The sequence below is a fragment of the Dromaius novaehollandiae genome, chromosome 15 (assembly GCF_036370855.1).
Source record: "Dromaius novaehollandiae isolate bDroNov1 chromosome 15, bDroNov1.hap1, whole genome shotgun sequence".
NCBI classification, from domain to species: Eukaryota; Metazoa; Chordata; class Aves; order Casuariiformes; family Dromaiidae; genus Dromaius; species Dromaius novaehollandiae.
The window spans coordinates 16,131,305-16,153,951 of record NC_088112.1 but is presented as its reverse complement, the minus strand read 5'-3'; the positions used below and the strand labels follow the sequence as shown (position 1 = coordinate 16,153,951).

Sequence of the window (22,647 nt, the reverse complement as noted above, 5' to 3'; positions counted from 1 at the left end):
CACACCCCTTCAGGCAGGAGAAAGGGGAAATAACACCTGGGGTTGGTGGTTGGGTTTACTACTTGTGTGCATTTTATCAGGAAATGTTGTTTTCCTTGTGGTGTTCATTCCATTTTTTTTCCCTTCTCCCTGTTTCCTGAAAAAGCCTAAAACCTGGTGTTAAGTTTCACACATTGTCTCATATATAGCATTTGAAAAGCTCGTGGCTTTCTCAGTCTCTAAGCCCCACAGTATCCCTAGAAAGGTTGCCCAACTCTGCATCCCACAGGGACGGTCCTGAAAGGTATTTCCTTCAGCTTTCATATGAAGTCTTAATGCTCCTTCATTTCCTTGTTAGGAAAACTTAATTGTTCAATGAAATATTTCATTTGTAAGGTGGAAAGTGTTTTGTTAATGGCCAGGGACATTTCCTTTCCAAAATACTGCTCTTGCTTTGCAATAATGTAGCTGCCTTAAGATTTTTTTTTTTTTTGAATTCTTAATAAACAGAAAAGACTCCTGACATTTTTCCCCATTGTTTCTTTGTTGTGCAAGCCTGTGCTACTTAATCTACTTCTCAGATGCAGTATCCCCCCTGCCCTGTTTGTTTTTTCTGAATCAATCCTTTGTACTGACTCTTCCTCCAAACACTATTGTAATTTGCATACTGAAAGGAATACACCAGAGAAAGATATAAAGAAAATGATCGCGGTGAACTGTATCTAGATGTTCATGCTAAATTACAAGATACCTTATGGGGAAATTGGAGGAAAATAGGTTTAAAATGCAACTTATTTGATAAAGTGGAGTACTATTCACTGATGGGGAGGTGCATGGGGCAGGAAGCCCTTAAGACTATTACAAGAAACTTTATTGGTAATAAACTGTCACTTTGCATTTCATTTGAGTTAGAAAAGTAGTTTGTCAGCAACTGATCCTCGACTGCAAAGCAATTTAGTATGAAAATACTTTTTGTCATTAGTTCAATTTTTATAATAGTTAGGTTTGCCAGACTGTCTTCAAATAATAACTTTTGGTTTTTTTAAATTGCTTATCCCTGAGAGCATATTACTTCCACTATTACAATTGTGCATGTATACAGTCTAAATAAACTGAACGCTAACTGCTGTGCCAAACTGTCCTTACTAGCCTCAGCTCTGTGACTCTTAGTTGGTGTTTCCTCGACAGGATGCCACTTCTGTTTTCCTTCCGAGCAGCCTGACAGTTTTCAAATCCCATCCTCTTAATGAGAACACTTCTGTTTAAATGGGAAAGATGAGACAGATTCTCAACCTCTGTTTTGGTGATCTTCTGTTCCTTCAATATTTCTGTTGGTCGTTCCTGCTTCTTTTCTCACAATTCATTCAAAATCATTTTCACCTCTCTGTTTTAGCAGTTGTCTTCATTTTCTGTGTATTTTCCAAAAAAAAAAAAAAGTCATGTCAGGCCAGATTCTACTGATACTGGTGTCATTTCAATGTTCTGATGCTATCTTCCAACTGCTCTCAACTTGTGCTCCAGAGATTGTGGGGCCCTCCACACCTGCCTTTCCCTGTGGCTCTTGTCATACATTTGTGATACCCATCCCTGATTGTCTGAAAGCATGAAACGGCCATGTTCTTGCAGCTGCTGCGTGCAGCAGCTCATGAGTCTGTGGAGATCAGCATTTTGGGCCTGTGGTCCTCAAATGGAGCATGGCCAGTCCAGATGTGCCCTTCTGAGGATTTGGCTGCTAAACTTCCAACACTGTTATGTGCCCATGGAGACTTTTCTAGTACACGCTTTGGCTAAATTGGACCATTTTTCCCCTGTCTCACACCAGCAGCAAAAGACTGATCAACAGTTGACATGTGCCCACCTTCAGCTCTCCTTTCAAAGGAAAAGGAAGAAATTAACTGTGGAACACTTCTAGGAACTTCACACCAGCCAAATTTTATTCCTAATGTTATTCTAAAAAAGGCCTGAAAGATACTTGCAGAAATGGGATGGGAGGAAAGATAGTCACCTGAAGCAGAGTAAAAGCAAAGAAGACTTTCCCAAATGGCTAAGTTTTTAGCACAGCAGCAGGAGATAACTCGGAGTTGTTGTGTTGGGATAAGTCCTGTGGCCTGTCTTACCGGGTTACCTGTATTGTTAATAGCTGCAAAGGAGAAAAATCTAGTTCACTATTAAAACAGTGATCCACCTGCCTTTCTGCAGAAGAGTGTAAGTTGTCTGATGTCTCATTCAGCTGTTGCATTTGCTATGTGATTTGACAGCAAGCCCTTTGGGGCAGAAATATTATCCAATTTCATTATCGAGTGCTACAGTTCATGGGTCTACAAAGCAGGAATTTTGAATGCTTTAACTAGATATTGGTATTTAGTATGAGACTCTTCTCTTACCAGCTGCTTCTGTTTATCTGGCCTGCTTTGGAAGGGGGAGAAGGTAGTATGATCTACAGTGATAGCGACATAGCAAATGCAGCATCTGTTTTGATGTTTTAATAAGAAACAAATTTAAATATCTGGGTTTATCTGTGTAAGCTCCCTCAAAAGCAGCATGGATAGCCTTACTGATTCCATTAATTTGATGAGAAGCTGTGAGAAGGGGAAAAACCTTAAATCGGGTTATAAAATAGTCAGCAGGGACTGGAGAAATGAGTCTTTGCTCCTGGGAAGAGGCACTTCCCTGTGCCCCCCCTGCAGTTACACCCTGGGATGTCTAGGTAGAATTTGTCTTTTCCCCTTTGTATGTTGAGCCCCAGGAAGTTCGTTATGCAACTAGTAATTATCAGGACTTCTCACCTTCTCAGACCTTGCTTCTGCTGCCATTAACCTAAGTGGACATTAGCAACTCTTGGAGATGATGGGTGTAGCTTGTGCTCTGGATACTGTGCAAGAAGTCACTCTGACTCAAACCAGAGGGGAACGGAAGCAGAGCAGGAGGCATCTTTGAGAAAAATCTCTGGCCGGGACAGGTGGACTATCTGGGAGAACAAAGAGTGTCTCTAATCCCTTTACAGTAACCCCTCTGACCAGCCTGGGAAAAACACCTGTGAGGCTGCAGGGGTGGCCCACGTGGTGTTCCTCCCTGGAGAAAGGCTTCTCTTGAGCAAGGTCTTGCAGCTTGTCAACAGCTTCTTACCCCTCTTTGGGAAATGCAGCAGCACCTCGGCAATATCTGTGAGCTATTGAAATGGGAATGCACTAAGCTATTTTCAAGGGTCACAAGTGTGTGTATCTTGTGTTTTTTCAAAAGTAGGCTGTTAATGGCCTTTGTATTTCCTTCTAAATAAACCTCTTGCAAAAATAGCAACCTTTGCCTTTTATTGAGATGGGCAACTTTCAGTATTGCTTCAGAGAGAACATGTTTTTTTGGCATTTATTAAACAGTATTTCATATTTTCGAGTAGGATATTAATAATTTCTTATTTATGTTGAAGTGATGTAAGATGAAAAATTAATGTGGATGTTGCTTTCTGTTCCAGGTCTTACAAGCTAGTTGTGCCTCTGATGTATGTGGTCTTAAATGCAGTCAACATTTTCTTTTGAGCTCTGTTTAACTTCCAAAGTGAGGAGTATAAACTGACATTGCAAATACCTGACATAATGTTTTCAGTCTGCTGATGTTTGTTTCATTGCATATTCTGACGAGTCATTATCAGCCTCCTTACAGGAAAGGGAAGGTCCTTTGATGTGGTCCAAAACTTTGCCTACAGACGTTCATGTAGTAATGTTGTCTTCCAGTGACTAAAACATGAGATGGAAAGCCAGAAGTTTGGGCCCTTATTTGCGTCCCAGTCTTACATTTCTTGCATCCCTCCTGCTCCTTCTGTCCACATAGCTAAAGAGAGATTAATATTTCTTCAGGAAGCTATTAAGCTTTTAGGGGATTTTTGAGACACTTCTGATAAAACACTAAATATGTTAACCATCTTAAACATTGGCTTGTGAAACTGGAAGTTGTGTTCAAAGGCTTAGTACAGGGAATGATGGACGGTTTGACATGGGTATGGTTTTGGAGGTGTTTGCAGAGTCACCTTCTTCCACCATCCTTCTCTTCAACATGAAAACAAGCTGTTATCACTGGGTTTGTCGTCACTGCTGTCTAGCTAGGAAGGATTGTGTCTCCAGGGATGGTTGTTTTAGGCTGTTAGGATCTCAGTCTCTTCCCTGCTGTTCTTGTCTAGGGAGGAGCGGTGCGTTTGGAGGCTGTCTTGGGCAAACAGGGAAGCACGGGGTGGTGCGGGAGCGCTGGCCGGTTGCAGTTCTCTGCTGTGGTGCTGGGCAGCTTGGAGACGGGGCTGTGTGCAGAAACGCCGCCGTGTCCAGGGACTGCAGGAAGTGCCTTTAACCCGCTTTCATAATTAATGCTTGGGGAGGAGGAGAGGGCCCTAGGGATACATTAGCATTCACTGGATGTATATGCAAACAGATGTTATCTTGAGTAATATGGAAGAGAAGATGCCCACTGACCCAAATTTATCGTGTTGTTCTGTTCAGTCTGTCTGAAACTTCCGTGCTCCAACTGCTAAGTCTTAATAAGGAAACAATTCCTTGTTCAAATGTTCTAGCACATGTGTTTTTACAAAGTCGCGAGATGCGTTTAACGCATGCAGTCCCTCTCGTCTGGGCTGCCACCGCCACCATTGTTCTCGGCTGCGGCGTCCTTAGCTCCTCGCTGGCGTGTGCGCCGCTGAGACTTGGACTGGTCGCAGCTGCGGCTTGCCAGGAAACTCGGTGCTTTGTAAACACTTAGGTTTGCTATTCTGAAGTCTGTTAAACGGTCAGCACTTCTTTGAAAAGCAAATGGAAGCAATCTCAGGGAAGCAATCCCATGGAAACAAAAAGCAGTAAACGCTTGTGGTCACTTGAAAGGGCTCTGTTTCAGAAGTTTAGTGTTGTTGGTTTCTGCACGGGATACGGAACGACAGCTGGAGGAATTGCGCGTGCGCCATGCAATTGTCGTTTGCTACTTGTAATTATTATCTGATTTAGTTGCCATGCGAATAGGTCCTCTACTGTGTTTTTCTTTAATCTGAAAAGCGCTCGTGCCTTCTCCTGTTTGGAAATGTCACCTTGTCATCAAAAGTTCTTCTACGTATCCTGCTTTCAATGACTTAAGCTTCAGATCCTTAAGTGGGAAAGTTATTCTGAATTATGAATTGAAGGAGGTGTTTCTTTGGTTGTGTAAAGTCAGATGGTATAAGGGGGCAAGCTGTAACCTCGAGTCTGTGTTTTAGTCTGCCTAAAGACTGTGAGAAGTTCAGTGCTTTCCGCAATGCCAGACACCCGTGGTCAGCCCCGGGACCCAATTCGTTTCGGTGTCGGGCTTCTGCGACGCGGGTGCCCTTCTGAAACGGAGCTGGGTGCATCTGCAGCAGAGGAAATCAAGGAAGGGGAGAGGATATTTAAAGAAAATACTATTTTTGCAAATTAACTTTTTTTTTTCCAACATACAAGTATTACAGCATACCTGAAATTAGTATTTCCAGTGTATCGAAACTGAGTGTTCTCAGTCCTGTCCCCCACCCACACATGCTGCTCTTGCACTGAAGAGCTGCAGTGAATCCTCATAAAAATGGTTTGTAGTTAACTGTGGAGATACAGTATAGGTCTAGAGTTAAGAACTATGAAGACTATTTGGATGTTAGGTGATTATTTTTTCCATTTAAATCTGAACGTGGGAGTAAGGCTGAGGAGGGACAAAGTTTTTTGTTAGCTGTAGCCAACTCTTGGCTAGGGAGAGTTTTAAAGAAAAAGGGGGGTGTCTAAGAGAAGGGAGTATTGGGCACACTGGGATCTTCCACGGGCTCGACTCCTGCACAATTTACCTGCCTTTTAGGAGCATTTGGTATTCATCACCTAGTTTTTATGGCCTTTCCCATATAGAGAGTTTATTTTCAGCTGCAGGCACCCTTAAATCTGGTTTAACTGTTGAAGGGCATTTTGTTCCCTCTGGAGACAGCTAAACTATGTATTCAAGGCTTTGTGGTCTTGGGCCGTGGTGAGAACTGTTTTTGCGGTTTGTCATTCAGCTCTTCCCCGTGCTGTTGTCACAGAGTCCCATTTCAGCAAGAGCCTTAACTGCCAGCAGTAGGTTTAAATATATGGCTTTTTTTTAAACTATTGCAGGGAGAAAAACTTTCTGGTGTGCGCTGAAGTTTGTTGCCTTTTTTTCCCTTTTATTTCAGAGAATCCTTCCCAGGCCCCGTGTTGTGTTCCACAATTGGGACAACTGATTTGTGGTCTCTGCCAAATAAAAATAAATAAATATATATATTATATATATATATATATATATATATGGTACAATCTTAATGTTCCTTTTTGTAGAACAATAAAAGTCAATTTTATGTATTTGGTCTCCATCACAGTATTAAAATGCTCATTAAAATTTATGACTTCAGAAGCAGTCTCTTCCATTTTTCTCATGTGAGCCACAGCAGAAAAGCCCAAATGATGGACTTCTTCAGGCCCCAGGATATGTTTTAGGCAGATCTTAGTGACAGAGTGTAATATGTATGTAAGGAAAGAGGCATTCACACATCCTGCTCCCAGGCACCTCTGGGCACTTTTCTCAGACAGAAGTAGAAATAAGCCCTTACTCATATAAATGAAGCAAGTGCAGAAAGGTTTTAGCATGTTCTTCACAAAGCTCTCATTCAAACTGAGCAGGTAGTTTTAATCCAGCAGCATTAGACCTATGTGATTATCTTAACTGGCTATTGCATAAACATTGCTGCAGTTAAAATGAAACAAATACTCTCAAGTTTACTGTAGAAGAAGTAACCACTTATTAAGGCTTGACAGATTCCTGGATTATTCTTTAGCGATTTCTGAGCTTGTTAACAGTTCGAGCCTTTGTACTTCTTATTTGCCTTTATTCTATGTATATTTACTTTGAATTAATACTCTTTAGAAAAGGAGAGAGAGCAAGAAAAATGCTTAGCATAGAACTCTTATTTAAGGAGGGTTGCATTTGTCGCGTGGTGCTGGCACGGTGGGCAGGAGACCCTGGGGCAGTGTTGTCGGCTGTGCCCTGACGTTCACCTAACATGCTTCTCATCGGGCTGCCACTACCCCTGCCGCCCGATTCCCATGTTGGGCAGCAGTCGTGGGGCCAGGGTGCTGCTCGGGGAGTTGTGGGGCACCCAGAGACACAGGTATAATCAACAAGTGGGAGGTAGTGCCATAAATTTTCAAAGAGGTAGAAAGAAATTAGAGTCTAGACAGAGGGAGATGATGCCTTGGAGAGGGTGAAGAGAAGGATCATTACTGCCAGAAAGTCAACTTTTGCTGCTTTGAACTTCATGACCAAAAGGGTGCTTTGGGAACTTAGTAACTTTATGCTGTTTTTTTTTTTTTTCTGTCTCTTTTTTTTCTTTTATTTCCCTTCCTCTTTCTGCCCCACAGTTGCTCTCGGTCGTAATCAGCCCTTGAAAAAAGAGAAACCGAAATGGAAAAGTGATTACCCCATGACAGACGGACAGTTGCGCAGCAAGAGAGACGAGTTTTGGGACACGGCGCCAGCTTTCGAAGGCCGCAAGGAGATCTGGGATGCCCTCAAGGCTGCTGCACACGCGTTCGAGAGCAATGATCACGAACTGGCACAAGCAATCATTGACGGTGCAAACATAACACTACCACATGGTAGGTTGTTCTAAGGCGGATGTGGCCTGCAAAAAGCGTAGCAGTAGGCTAATCCAAATGCATTTTTAACCTGAAAATCAGTTGACACGCACACATGTAATACTTTTAAATAGTTTTATTTCAGAATGCACAAATTCTACTTGGTGTTTCAAAGCAGAATTGTGTTAGGGTATAGAGGGGCCAACAAGAGCTAGCTTTTTATAGTTATTTAGATTTGAATGTATGATCTGTTATGAGGTATTAATGCACAGCTTAAGTATCTGATCTCCATCGACAACACTCTTGACTTTCCATAATCTCTTGAAACACCTGAGATTTTCTAAGGTGCAGTTTTGCTAAGTTTTTCCAGCCTCACTTTGAAGGCAGTAGTTTTTCCTAGTGTCATGGATTCCTTTTGACACCTTGCGTTTTGGGTTTTTTTTTAAACTTTCTTTTCTGAAAATTTTTCCCAAAAACTTGAGGCTGGCAAACTGTTTTGAGATCTTGTGCAGTGTGCACAGTAAGTGCTTATCATTTCAGGTACTCTCCCTTTCACTCTTGTTCTGAATTCTGGTTGTTCCACGTTTGTTCCCCTCTCTCTGCCTCTCTGAAATGAATCACTTCCATTTATGCCCAGGAGAAATACAGTGCCAGTTCTCTGTTAAAAAAGAGTTTGAATGGATTTATAGCTTCAGTAACCTGAATGTATGAGGGTGAAACTTCAAAAACATGTAAAACTAAAAGAAAGCTAAACTGAAGCAGATGCGTATTCTGGTTAGGCTGTGCTTGGAGTCCCCAGTTTGAGAAGAAGCATGAAGAGATTTGCACCTCATGTTGGACCGGTTGCATACTTAAATGCTGTATAAAAGACACTGTACGTTTGCTGCCTAGGGTCTCCTGGGAAGAGGAAAGGATGATTTGAAAGACCCTGTACATTGCTCTCTGGGGTAACTAATGTCTGTGAGGTTGACTTTTCATAGCGCCTTTTTCTCCTTTTCTTGTTCAGGGCCTCAATTTCCTGAACAAGTCATGATAGATCATGTATTCAGTTTGGAAAGAGGGGGTAGATTTTTGTCAATTATTGTGGGGTTTGTCTGTCTGTCCCTGCAGCCTGTCCTACACTTAAGTGTGAAACATTACTAGCAGTTGTGGATCAGCATGTTGTGTTTTCTTGCTTCTGTTCAGTCAGAGTTGGATTTTTTTAATGTAGCTGAGAGATGGAAACCTTTATTGTTGGAATATGACCTGGCTTTTCCATGACTTGTGGGCTGTCTATTTGTAGTCCTCCAAATCATTCGTTCTGATCGTTTGTTTTCAAGGCGGCTTTATTTTGTTGGTTTGACTGATACGACTGAGTTTTTTGTCAAGGGCAATTATGCATATGGAAATGATTTCTGTAGTAGCTGTAGTTTTAAAGAAAAATTGGTCAGTTATTTCCAGAATCTCCTAGTGCCAAGGAAATCTCAGCTCTCCTCTCAACAACATGTTGGAGGTTTGTATGGCATTTTAGGCTCAGTGAGTTGAGGAGAGAAAAATAATTCCCCTATTATGAGCTAGTATGACTTTTCAACAAGCCTGTTCTAGCACAAGTCGCTTTAGATCTGGGCAGTAAACTTCCTAGGGCAGATTCGCTCAGTTCTTCTATCTGTCCCTGGCTAAGCTCTCTCAGCTGGGTGAGGGGTGAATGGAGAGAGGAATTAGGCTGTCTAACATGGTACTGATACTAGAAGACCTCTTTCTGCCTGTGCTTGTCATGCTATGTTTCTTTCTTTGCAGCAGTTTATAAAACTGGCCAGAGTCTGGAAAGCCTAAATTAGCTACTAGGCTTCATAGTTTTATATATCGATACTATATTTTAAACAGAATATTAAATATGTTCTGTGTCCAGAAAACAGCAGAGTATTCTCCTGAATTGACAGCGTGATTTTTTTCCTTTTTTTTCCTTTTTTTTCCTTCCAAAACATTTACATTGTCAAAAATATCCCAGAAGAAGGTGGGAACTTTGGCAGCTGAGAAACCATTTGGAGCAACAAGAAACTTGTGAACCAGAGGGGTGCTGTATTCAGGAGAAGTGTCTGGCAAAATGGATAGCTGAAATGAGTGATAAATCTAAGTCACCATTCAGATAATTGGAAATAATGAATATCTTGGAGACTGAGTATATGCAGACCTAAAATAGCTAGTGCCTTGTTTGGCATTTCCTTTTAGTTTAGTTGCTAAGATAAAAACGGTAGAGGTGAAGAGGCTTAATGTTATGTATGGAGTAACTTTAGCAAAATATAGATTGCCTTCCACCTTGATTTCTTATTGTGTATATGAATTGTTCTCCAGATTAGCTTTTAGCTTAGCATAAAGAATTGCCTCTTAGTATGTGTCTACCCTCCACTATGGGGGTCTCATTCTCAGTCTGACTCTGTTTCCACTATATAAAAGACTGATAGAAGCATGATTGTTTCGATAAATAAAAACTTGAATCACAGAGCATGCTTTTGTAGGGAGAGGGCCATCATTTGTATAATGTGGTTATGGAATTTGACAAGACCCTGGTAATGAGCTATTTTGGCAATATTAGATTATGTATTCAGTTTAAATGTTGCGCAAGTGTACATATGAACAACACTTCCAGAGGAAATGTTAAATTCATGACATCAAGTCATGCAAAAAAGCTGTTTGACATGTTAGGTCTCTACTTCCTATCATTAGAACGGCATAACAACTTGTGATTGCGGAGGAGGATTTTCTTCAAGTGGGAAAGTTTAAGCGTTTGAAGTGTGCTTGGAAGAGGGTGTCTTCGGATGTGGGGATGGACTCACTTGTGCATCTGTGGACTTTACCTATGGGAAAGGAGGATGTGCAGTAGATAGTTTTGACTCTACCAAATTTTGAAAATAGTGTTTCTTAGTTTCTTGGCTAACTGCTTATTAAGTTCAGAGTTTCAGGCTTTAAGTCCCAGCAGTTCTCGGTTGCAAGCAAAAATCTGAAACTGGGCAGGTAACTCGGATTTGTTTGCTTGGGGCAGCCTGAGGAATTTAGGATGAATTAGCTCTTTTAATTTTGTTGCGTTTAATACTCGAGAGGAAGGAAATATGTGCACACTTGAATTTTGGCTCTTCAGCAGACAATACGCGTGGGGGACCGCCAGCCAGTGGCAGACTGGCGCCTGTGTTCAACGGCCCACATACAGAATATTCGGAATATTTCGGAAACAAGGCCAGAATCAAAATTGTATTAGGGGCTTTATTGCCCAAGCCAGGCCTGGCTTTCGGGTCAGATTCCCAACACAGTTAGTCTAGAACTTGAGAATATTTTGAATATTTATCCTAGGATGGTCTCGAGTTTAGCATGACTTTCTTTTTCCTCTACTCAAAAGATTGAGGTATTTTTTTTAATCCATCTTTCTGCCTTCCCACTGGTGATACTTGTCTTGTGCATCAACGGCTTGCGTAGTTTTGTGTTGTGTGACCTTTCCACCACAGAGAAAGCTACTTCCTTTAGAAATTCCTGTATTTCTTAGTCATCAAGCATTGCTAGTGTCATGCATGAATAGCTTATAAATAAAAGCCTTGTATTTATGGGCTCAGTAATGATTGTTACCATCAAACTGAGCTGATCTCTGAGCAGGTAGAACAAACACTTTAAACTGTCCTCATTCCAAAGAACACCAAAAAACTCTGTATTTCTGTTTAGAAGAACTCAGTCAGTGCAAAGTTAAGAAGAAGGGAAACAAGAACTCCAGCATGTCTCTTGGTGCTGTATGTGCATTAGCAGCCCAGTCCTGTGCTTACCTGACTTTCCGCCATCTACATTTAATTATAGACTGATAACTAACATAGGTGTCACCTCACAAATTTGTCTTTTGTGCCCCTCTTGCCTTCTACAGCCTTCGTACACGTGCAGACCAGGCCTGCGTCCACTGTAACGCAGTTGGAATGGGAAACCAAATACTTGCAGAGCCTCCTTAAGTACCACATATAAGTGCCTGTGCAGCACTCGGGCTCACCAGAAACCCTGGTAGAAGCTGCTCGGGAATGCCGGGATGCCTCCCCGGAGTTTAGGGAGAGCATGCTGCTCAGGCTGGGCGTGAAAGTGCTCTGCAGTTCCTCAAAGAAAGCAAGGGTTTAGGAAGATGAAGGGTCATCGTCACCCAAGTCAAGGGTTTTTTCCCCTAAGTGAATAATTTGACATGTAGCTCTGGCATTTTTGTGCATGAAAACTTGTATTTGTGGTGGGGCGGAGGGTTGGCAAATGAGAATGGGACGCTGTTCCTTTGATTTCTTAGTTCCTCAAAGAATATTGATTCCTCAGGAAAACTAACCAACATCAACTAGGGTGAATTATTCTTACCTTTATTGAAAAAAATGGAGTATTTTTATCTATGTTCTCTGCTGAGCAAATAGCTCTTCTGCAAAATAATGCAATAAATTGTTAACATGAGGCCAGGGCATTTCTTCTCATGTCTTTTGTATGTGCGCTACTGAGGCTTAAAAAAGCCCCCAAACCCATACAGCTGTATCTTAACTGTCCCGTGGGGCAAGCACATTGTGTGTATTACTTACAAAATTAAACCTTGCGGAAAGTGGAGAGCTGGGGAGGGAGCAGGGAGTGACAGAGGTTTGCAGATGTAGACGCTAGCCTAGCTGATGCTGCAAAAGTAAAATTACTCTTTCATTCCAAAACCCTAGGGAGCTGAGGAAAAAAACCCACATCTCTTTAACATCGTTTCCAGACAGATACCTTACTTGTATAACCTGTGTGAGGAAACCTATAACCAATTTAATTTTTCTAGTGGATGCCTTTTGCTGTATTCCACAGTTAAAAATAGCACCTAAGCAGTATTAAATAAATAAATAAGCTTGTAGGATGGGCTTAGCACTTCTCATCTATCTTGGGTGCCTCTGTGGGACGTATTTAAAAATAGAAATAACGTTATCTCCAACTTATACATTTTTTCCCTTATGCCTTAAAGTAGCACATCCTCAATATTTTATTAATGAGCCCATTTAAATTTAATGAAGAACACTTTTACATACTTCTCAGCTATCAAAAAGGAAATGTTGGAGTGTGCAGTAGTTCATTAGGGTCTCCAGCTGATGTTAGCGTGGAGCTCAACTTGTCCTGAAAGCGGTTAATGCTAACTGGAACCTCTCTGGGTTAACAGGAGTTTTTAAACTTTACAATGGACGTTTCCTCCAGTGTAGCATAGTTTCCAGCATATTGCGTTTAACTCCCTTAATACTATTTGAACAATAAAGGAGGCTCTTGGGTAAGCCCGGTGGCTTTCTGTTCGAGAGCAGTCGACTCCTCTGTGCCTTAAAATACAGCTGCTGGAGCTTCAAGCGTACTTTTTCCGTGAGCGGTCTTGCTGCATTATTTCTTTGTATGTAAGCATAACTGTCAGAGTTACTGTATGTATCACTTGTGATCATGAAAAGTGGGGATGAGTGTTTAACTTAAATGCTGGGAAAAGTAGGTGGAATTAACTGAAGTGCTCTGGTCTTGAGGGGAGCATTTTCTTCCCCTTTGGGTGAAATAGTCAAAAGAAAACCATGTCAAAACAGCAATAGAAAAGAAATGTGCTTAGCCTATGCCTCTTACCCTCCCCACCCCAGTGCAAACGCAAATTCCTAATTCCGGCAAAATTATATCCCCTCTTGAGCTGCGGTTATGCCCCATGCTGGTACCTGCTGCCTTTGGGCCTGATGGTTCACTGTAGTAAAGATCAGCTTGTAACAGCTCCGTGTGCCGTCTTCCCTTCGGAGGCACTTGGATTTGAGAGTATCTGGTCGTCCAAAAGCGTGCATTACATAACTGAGATGTACGGATGTGCTGTCCCTTGGCGCTGAGCTGTGTCTGGCTCAGTGGCAGACCATCAAGATGCATGTGCTCCTTGCTGGCCAAGGTGTGCGTGTGGGGAGGGTTAGTACTGAGCCAACACCACGTGCGCACTTAGCAGCGTGCGATTTATGAAGAAAATTACCATCTACCATGCTGAAAAGCCCATTTCCGTTAATGAAGAATTTTGCACAGCTAAACGAGACCTTCAGAGTACAAGGTGGAGGAGAGGGATGGTGATTCCTTAGGCTGGTCAAGCAGCATGATTCCAGGTCAGTGAGAAAGCAACCCAAAACATGAGTGTGTTTGGCAAGGTGTTGGCATTGCTTTTAGTGTCAATTGCCTTCGCTGTTCACAGCCTCCGAAGGAGTCTTTTTGCTGCTTAGGTAAATCCCAGGGCATGCTGGAGAAGGCCTGCTCCCTCCCCTTCTCTCATGGATCTCCAATTTGATCGCCAGAAGAAGGATCAGAGCTTTTATGGAAATGCAATAGCTGTGCGTCTCTGTTCAGACACACGGGTTATTAATAGTGGGCCCTTGTGTGCTTTATAGCTGTTTATCTCTCATAGACTACTCATACATCACCTTTACTAGAACTATGTTTTTTTTTAACGTTGTTCAGCTGATGGTATTACCTTATTTCCGTGCTTACTGAGATTATTCAGATGTTTGGGGAAATTTCAGGAGGGCAGACTTTGTCCTGCTCTATCTTCTCTTTTGTCTTAGTTTATATTAAAAAAAAAAAAATACTTCCCAAGATCACATTGGTACCAGAAATGCATGATTTGCTTAAAGCAGTTGTCCCCAGTGTTTATGTTTGAATGGGCAACGTAATCAGTACTGGCGGTAGAGGCGAAACATAAGCAAAATATCATTTCCTTGACCTTTGTAGAGCTAAGGAACACAGTAACAATGGGGAGGCTAAACAGTATATCCCATCGATATAACTGTTAGACATCCCAACCTAGCCCATCCCTGTTTATACGGGGAGGGGGTGCTCATGAAGACCCTCCGTTGCACCATGAGGTGACCAGAGGTTGCAGATGACTTGGAGTGAGGGAAGGGAGGGAGTAGATTACAGTAGCTTATTTTTGTAGAAACAGTAACTAAGGATGAAAATAGCATTCTGTGCTTTTATTGAAAAAGAACCAGACAGTTTTGTGTTCTAGAGGGGAAGTCAGCTTCCAAGTGCCAGCAGTCCTTTTAAGGCCGTGTCAGCCGTTAGTGGCTGTGCCACTAACAAATTAATTTAATAAAGGATATTATATAATCACAGTCTTGTATACTGGTTTGTATTAAAGCCAGATCCTCTATCAGTAGAGGATTTCTTTAACATCCAGGGGTGAAATCAGGCTTCCCACTACCTTCTTTTTTTTGTTTTATTAGAAAATACATCCGTTGCAGTGTTTTTTACCTATTAAATGTGAATATCTGCCAAACTTGCAGCCTGGTGGGTGTTAAGGCTCCTCTGTGTCACTCACCATGACCTTCACTAGCACCGAGGAGGTGCTGCCGGTGAGCGCTCGCGGTGGGATGCTGCTCTGGATGGGCTTTCTGTAAGGGCCCCCGCGTGTCCACCACGTGTGCAGTGTCAGGAGCCTGGAAGAATCGGCAATCGCTTAAAGCAAGCTGTCAGACAAACAGACGGAAAAGAAAGCAGTGGAAGATAGCAGGCTCTCCGGAGCTTGCCTCTGACTTTGCACGATAATTCAGAAATATCCACAGCAAAATTATACAGTAGCTCTTTAACACTGACCATTCAATATATGTCTCCCTTAAAATAAGCAGTTCCAAAAATAGAACACTGATTTTTTTTTTTTTACAGTGCTTTTTGCCTGACAGCTATATTTGGCTTATTAACTGTTATATTGATGAATCTGCACTTGAAGGAATTTATACAGTAAATTCCACAGTGACACCTTTAGCTTTTTAAATTTAACATGCTTCTGTAAACTACTGCTCATTAAGCTCTAAGATTCTTGTTGTTTTTCCTTTTTTTTTAATCCCACCCTCCCCTGCAAGACTGCTGTATCCGTTGCTTCGCCGTCGCTCTTGCGTTAAGGATGTAGGGATTGTTTACTTAGCTCATTTGCCTGAAGAGGCTTTGTGATTGATTGTCATTAGCAAAATAATTTTTTCCATAGTGCATTATATTGTCTATACTCAAATGTAGAACAATGTGTTTTCCTATGTGGACACAAAATTTGGTCAAATTTGGTTGAATGCTTTGGAATGTCTTTTTAAAATGTTACGGAATGGTATTTATAGTGACTGTAGCTGTCTAATTTTAGATTTCAGTAGAGTTATGAAAGCTTTGGGAGGTCTGACTATCAAAGCATATCTGTCAATATGTTCAAAAAATAATACTGGTGTAAGCATGCAGACAATAAGAGTTATGGAAACTCTCAAATTTGCTTCTGCAATGAATATAATAAAATTTAGAATCGAGTCTGCTTAATGGAAAACAATTCTTGGTATTTGGGTAGTTTGGGGTTTGTTTGTTTGTTTTTTCTTCAATAAAAAATACCAAAGGTGGGGGGTTAAAAAACAAAAATACCAGTGTCTTGCAAGGAACCAGGCTACCTGCTTTTTAGCTAAGATAACAGTGAGCATGCATTAGGGAAGTGCATGCTAAATTTCAGTCTGTTTTTTCTAAACACCATTATCTATTTTTAAAAGTTGACGTCAAGTTTCCTCCTTAGTTTTACTTTTGTTAAAATGGTTTAAGGCATAAATTAAAAGTCTAGCTTTCACTAAAACTTTGTCAAGACCGTTTAGTGTCTTCTCTCGCCTTCATCTGTGAACAATATCAAGAGATTCTTTGAAAAAGCATAGCGGGCTATGGTGAGATTTAAGTTTTGGTGGTGCCTCTCTTGGATGTTGGCCGCTTTGCTTGTTGCATTCTCATTAGCACGTTTCTCTGCAGCACTGGCGTGGTGCTGTGTAAATGGGGATGTGACAAGTGTGAGAAGAGATGCTGCCGTCGAACGGCTTAACGTTCTCTCTCCTCGCTGTAGCCAGAAGAGCAGAAGCTCTCAACTAACGCAAAGCGGGGCACGAGCAGGGCTCGCCGGGTGTGCAGAACCTGTTTTGGGGAGCAGTTCTCTTCATGCTCCTTTTCCCCCTCTCTTTCCTCTTGGAAAATACATCCAGACATCGAGAAACATCCGAAAACACTCCGGTGGTTTTGCTTCTGCTCAGGCACAGTAATTGCTTCTTCTTTAGGAGACTTTGTCCAGATTAGGACTCTCTCGGCTGGGACAGCCGCTGCCACCGGCTCCCCGTGGATCCACTGCAACCCACGTTCCCGTGGCAGCCCTGGGCCGGGAGCGCCCTGCCGGCAGCGCCGGCCCATCCTTGTCTCCCATCTCTCGCCTCCATGCCTCTCGGCCTCTTCTGCGTACAGAAGTTCTGCAGCTGGAATTGTTTAACTTGTGCCCTGGATCCATGTAAAATTTTAAAGACAAAGTCTATTATTACACTAGCTATTGCACCTTTTACTATCCTTCAGGAAGCAGATTAAGGATTCAAAAGGTAGATGCAGCGCTGCAAAACATTTATATGTTTTCTAAAGCCTTGTTTCACGTTCTCTTTTGCTACTTTATGTTGTCATTTGGTTTAACAGCATTGTGCAGCCCATAAAGCCTCCTCGCATGACTTACTATGTTGCACAATCGCCAGCTTTAGGTGCTTTTTTTCCACTGGAACTTCAAGGAGGACATACTCGATTTATAAATACAAGTGAGAAAACAGCTCTTTCTGGCTGAAAATACAGCACATTATTTCAGTTCCTGGAAGCTTACTTAAGTAATAGACTTGCTTACCTTCCCAAAGAAAAAGGGCAAATTTACAGCAAGAATTTATGAATTCTAGCATAGTAGAAACACCTTCTTTCATAGTAACTGCTTCAGAGCTGATAGTTGACAGCTTTCTTTTGTTTGATTTTATTATGTTTAAGTAGAATTCTGAACAGTTGAGCTCTTGATTACTTTACCTGTTTCCCTTTTGATACACTTCTGGGGCAGAGGGGCAGGGAGAAGGAGAGAGTTAATGGGAATAACTCAATCCTGCATTGACCTGTAATCTCACGGCCAATTGTTCCTACTCTTCAGCTATGTTTTCTTTTTTGATAGTTGTTTGCTCCTGTCCTTACTCTAAAAGGATTTGTGCAAAACAAAGAATGTGACTGTGAATGAAACAGTGAAGTTGCCTCTAAGGCACAAAATAAACTCGGGAAGAGAAACCCTTGTTTTTGGGAAATGGTGTAAAAGGTTGCCCTTCTAAATCATACAGGTATCTGTAGTTGGCTTCTTTCATGTGATGATTCCTTAGTTTATTTTTACTTGAATTCGGAGGAGGGATGCAAGGATGCAGGGAGGTGATGCTGTTTGGCAAGATGGGGCTACCTGTTTGCCCAGTTGTCTTCATAGCAGTTGACGTATTTTGGAGAGGAGGGTTCATTTCCCAAAGAAAATCTGTTTATGGGGCCACAGGATGGTGAGCAGGCGCAGTGAACATCTCCAGTGCCATAACCTCAGGTTGCTTTTAACATACCTCATTTCCCCAACCTGGTTTATAACACAGCTCCAAGCATTGGTCGCAGGGTGACCGAATTAATACAGAGCAGGATTTGGGAATGGGGTAACTGTCTGGGCTGGTTTTGCTGCTCAGAAAAGCATCCATGGCCTCAGAAGTGGGTGGGGAAGGGATAGATCATGAAAGGCCTCTATTTTTGCAATGGGCGACTTGTGTGCATTTTAGAAAGACAAGGAAGTAAACCAGCGCTGATTTAAAAAGCTGCACACCAGTGAGTTACTCCTTTCCTTTCCCTTTGGCTTCCGCCTAGGCTGGGTGTAACTTCAGGTTTTGGAAGAGCTCTGGGATGTAGCCTGTGTGAGCACTTCAGCAGATTTCCAGACTGGAAATTAGAGAAGGTTCAGTAAATTCTGTTGTAATTGGGAAATTCCATATGAGAAGGCTGCAGCTACAACGCTTACTGCACTGTCTCTGAACTGGTTTTATTTTTTTTTTCCTTGTTCTCAAAGAAGGAGATAACAGGCCAACATTTGGCGAACATTTTTCCTCTTTCTGCTTTACAGCCACTGTGCATAGCGTGTAGTAGAAAGCCAAGCACAAAGATGTGTGAGTAGAGAATGAGGGAGAAATGACATTAACTAGTCGATGAGGCAGTTAAAGATAATCTTTTGAATTGGGTTAGCAAGTCATAAGCTTATCACTACCACAGCACTTTTATTACAATGGTGCACCCCTTTCTGTTGCTTTAATTTTGTTTTCTGTCATCTTCAAAATTCTAGATCATTGTGTAGGATCACTTCTTGCCTCCCATTTGGTTCAAGCTAATATGCTTGGGCCGATACATGGATACCAGCTAGCAAGTGCGTGTGTTCATGATATAAAATGAACCTTCAGAGACCAAGTAATTTTATACCAGTTTAAAACAATGGGCTACTGTGGAAAGTGGTGAGAAGACCCCATCTCTTTTAGTGAATTGCTTTAATTTCTTTATCCCACTGTAGCCTTCATTAATCCTTGTGGCCTTTTGATGTGTGTGACTCCTGTGGTAGCTTTTTCCTGTATCAAGTGTTTTCAGTAGGAACTGAACAAACTTTTTTTGCTCCTTCTTGTTAAGCATGTTGGTGCTAGTGAAGGAAGCAGTATGCCGTTGGGCAGGTTGAATTGGAGAGTTGAGGACTCCTACTAACCTTGAAACCATGTGTTTTCTTGAAAGTCTCTTCTGTCCTGAGTTGCCTTGAAGACGATGCTTTTTGTTATTTCTGCTGTGATTAATATGTTTAAAATAGATGCACAATATCCTTCTGGAGGGACAGTTTCCATGTTTTCTTCAAACGGAGCCCTGAATCGAATCACCAGGATGTAAAGCAGTTGTGGCTGACTGAAATATTTATATATCTAAGTGCAGGTTCAAAACTATCAGCTCTTCAAATAAAAACCCACTTATGGCTACATCCTACAGTTGTTTTCCTTAAATATTTTTAACTTCTGCTCTTGTTTTTCTGAAAGGTATTTTGAGGAGCTTCGTCAACATAATTGCTTGGACTCTTCTCAAGTCTCTTCCTCTGATAGCATATGCCTGTCTGTTTCCTGTCTTGGGTTTCTGCTTGCCTTTTCTGCTGCGGTGCGGAGGGCTGTGCTGCACTGCTTCACGACAGTATTTTTTACATTGGTGTATGACTAGAAAAGTGCAGCTAACTCCTTACGGAGAGGGGGGAAAAAAAAGACTCGCTCTACATCGTGGCTGTTAGATGCTCAAAATAAAACGGGAGACGCAAAGGAAAAGCATCTTGGATTCTTTTTAGAAGAAGCTTGGAGATTGCTTGTTGTAATACATACAGGTTTTCCAGACAGAAGCACGTCTTTCTCAAGCGAATAATATTCCTCTGGTATCTGTTAATGGCCAGGGCACAATGTCCAGTTTATTAGATATTCCACAGGAGTGGACATTTACACCATCCTTGACCGCTTACAACGGGGAAACTGAGTGTCTACTTAATCTGCCTTGCCGTCTGCTTGTAGTAAAATAAGAAAAAGAAGGATGAGGTGTTTAAAATGTATTGCTCATTTAAAAAAAAAAATCAGTATAAACCACTGAGTCATTTAGATGCCTTTTTTGCAAAAAGGTGATATTCTGAGGCAGTATCTCATGTTTCTGTGACAGAAGTAGAGCATTTCATCCCCAAATTGGTGTTCCTAAAGCCTTCTCTGGTAAGGTGCCTCAGTTATTTAAATAAAAGGGCTCAGCCAGGCCTTAGGTTTGTCACGTCCTCAGTGTCTGTGAACACACCGCTACCATTCCTCCACGTTCTCCAGCTGACAGCGGACGAGACATCTGTCATCTGCAGTTTTGGCTTCAGGAATCTCCGTAAGAGGAAGATGGTATCTCTTCTCCTAGACCAAGGCAAGATAGTTACTGTCAGAAGTGTCTGAGTCACAGGGGAAGGCTCTGATGAGCTTCTCCCTAATCCAGCCTTTTAGAGCCAGATGATGGCTCTAAGGTCCTTAATGGTTATGTATTAGAAAGAGCCTGTGTGGTACTAACTAACCTGCAAGGAATCCTGAAGGAGATTCTTTAATACCTGGGAAGGGTATTGGTTATTGCCAGTACACCGGGCCTTGGTGGTTCTGCGGGCCGGGCTGTGGGAACTCCCAATGAGGAGCTGCCAAGGGCACGGCTGTGCCAGGAGCTGCACAAGGGAGCTTGGCAAGCAACAGATATAGTCCACAGCCTCCTACAATAAATATCTTGAGGTGGTTCTTCAAGCCATTACAGAGCTCCAGTCAGTATGTTATGAAGGAGATTTACCTCTGGAAATGGAGGAGGAAACTCCCCAAATATCTGATGCTGCTCAGTACTTAGCAGACTGACCAGGCTGATAAGCAAGGGAATGTTGGAGCCTGTAAAAGCACATGATACACTCCCCTTCACCTGGTGAAATCCAGATTTGCCAAGAAGGGAAAAAGTACTAATTTCTAGAGATTTTTTTTTTCCTTAGCACCAGCATGCCTGGTGGTACTGTAACTTGAAAGGATTAAAAGCATAAGGGACTTCTAAATCATACCTAGAAAGAGACTGAGTTTGTTTAGACCTGGAGTCAATAGCTGGCTTTTTCCATTTCTCAGTGATATTTCCAGCAATGTGCTTTGCTTTTCAGATGATATACTTCTAAGCCTAATATGGAAGCTAGCACGCACAAAGCACAAGTGATATTTGTTTCACAACATTATTACAAATAAAACTTGCAGCAAAACAAAGTGTTACACGCTTTGACTATTAGTATTTATATGGAAATAATGAGATCTCAGGCCTTTTTTTTAGTTTATAGCAACTGAGGAAGTTTTTGTAGAAGTTCATAGCTGCAGCAAGGCCTTGAATTATTAACCTGTCTTGGCTTTCACAGTCTGTGCAGATCCCCAGAAGCCTTTGGTAGATGAATGTTTAAGAGAGACTATAGCTCTGAGTAACATGAAAAGTTCTACACTTATGCTTAATCAATTTTTTTTTATTATTGTAGCTATAAGTAAGGCAATTCTGTCTGAAAGAGCAGCATCTTGGAGGTGAGGAGCACATTACATTAAATAAAGCAATACTGCAGGCTTCTGTCACTTCATATCTCTCCTGTAACCTTCTTTGATCCTCTTCCCCCACTTTTTAAGCAGCTCTGTGTTGTAGTTTTATTTTAGGACATAGGTACTAATGTGGGATTGTGACAGTTTTCTTGACCTCCTTGGAGCCTTTAGCATTTTTGCTGGTTATCCTTGGATACTGAGCACACACACGCTCATTATGGCAACACATGGACATGAGTAAGTTTGGGAGCGCTAAGAGGAAAACAATGCAGAGCAAACTCATGTCCGAGTTGTTCTGTGCTCTCTTGCCGTCCCCTGCTGCATGTAGGTAGGTTGGGGGGGTTGTTGGTTAGTCTTGAAGTGGAAGGTTTTCCACGCACCCTTCTCTCGTTGTGAACCGACGTGGGACTTCTCCTCACCCCACGGAAATGCACATTTGCTTTTGCAAAAGCAAACAGTCTAAGAGCTCGTCTCTGCTGTTGTGTCTGCTCAGGCCATAACAAGTGCCGTCTCGAGCCAAATTTCCATTTGTGCGCACTTCTTGCTCAAATTAGACTAAGTCGCAAGTATCGTTGAACTGCCCGGCGAGGGCGTTGTGGCTGCGAGGGCGTTGCTGGAAGGTTAAATGCGCTGACACTAGTCAGGCCATGGAGAGAGAGCAGCTCGAGTTACAGCAGTTGCTAGTTGCTGATCGCATCTTCCCGTGCATCGGTCGGTGCGTCTTGGCCTCGCCACCTCCACTGGAGAAGCAAAAGGGTGGGCTTTCTCTTGGGGCAGCTAGGAGATATGAGGCAGCGTGAGGTTAAAAGACAAGTGTGTTGTACCTGGTGAGGTTAGTCTCGAGCAAGGGTAGAGCTGTCTTTGCCTCTTGTCTTGGAAAGAGTGCAGTGGGCTCTGGCACGTTTGTCGGGTCGTGAAGGAGTCTGCTGTATCGGTCGATAGGGTCCTGCTGATCTCGGGTAAAGGGAAATCCTCTTAAGGAAAAGACAAATAGCAAAAGTTACCTCATTTGTCTTCCAGAAGTAACTGTAAATAACAAAATAGTTCCTTGTGTTAGGAAAGCGACTGAACAGAGTTAAATGTGTTATATTTGGTCAATATACAAAATGTCATATTGC

The 22,647-nt window shown here is 42.1% G+C and overlaps 1 protein-coding gene across 2 annotated transcripts in view; it reads left to right on the top strand.

The window, feature by feature from the left end:
- UBTD2 (ubiquitin domain containing 2) overlaps positions 1 to 22,647 on the top strand; it is a 55,725-nt gene that overhangs the window by 23,281 nt on the left and 9,797 nt on the right. For both annotated transcript variants that reach the window (XM_064521027.1, XM_026122662.2), the window contains exon 2: positions 7,377 to 7,613. In XM_064521027.1, the coding sequence (XP_064377097.1) occupies positions 7,377 to 7,613 (237 nt within the window). The remainder of the gene's footprint in view (positions 1 to 7,376; positions 7,614 to 22,647) is intronic.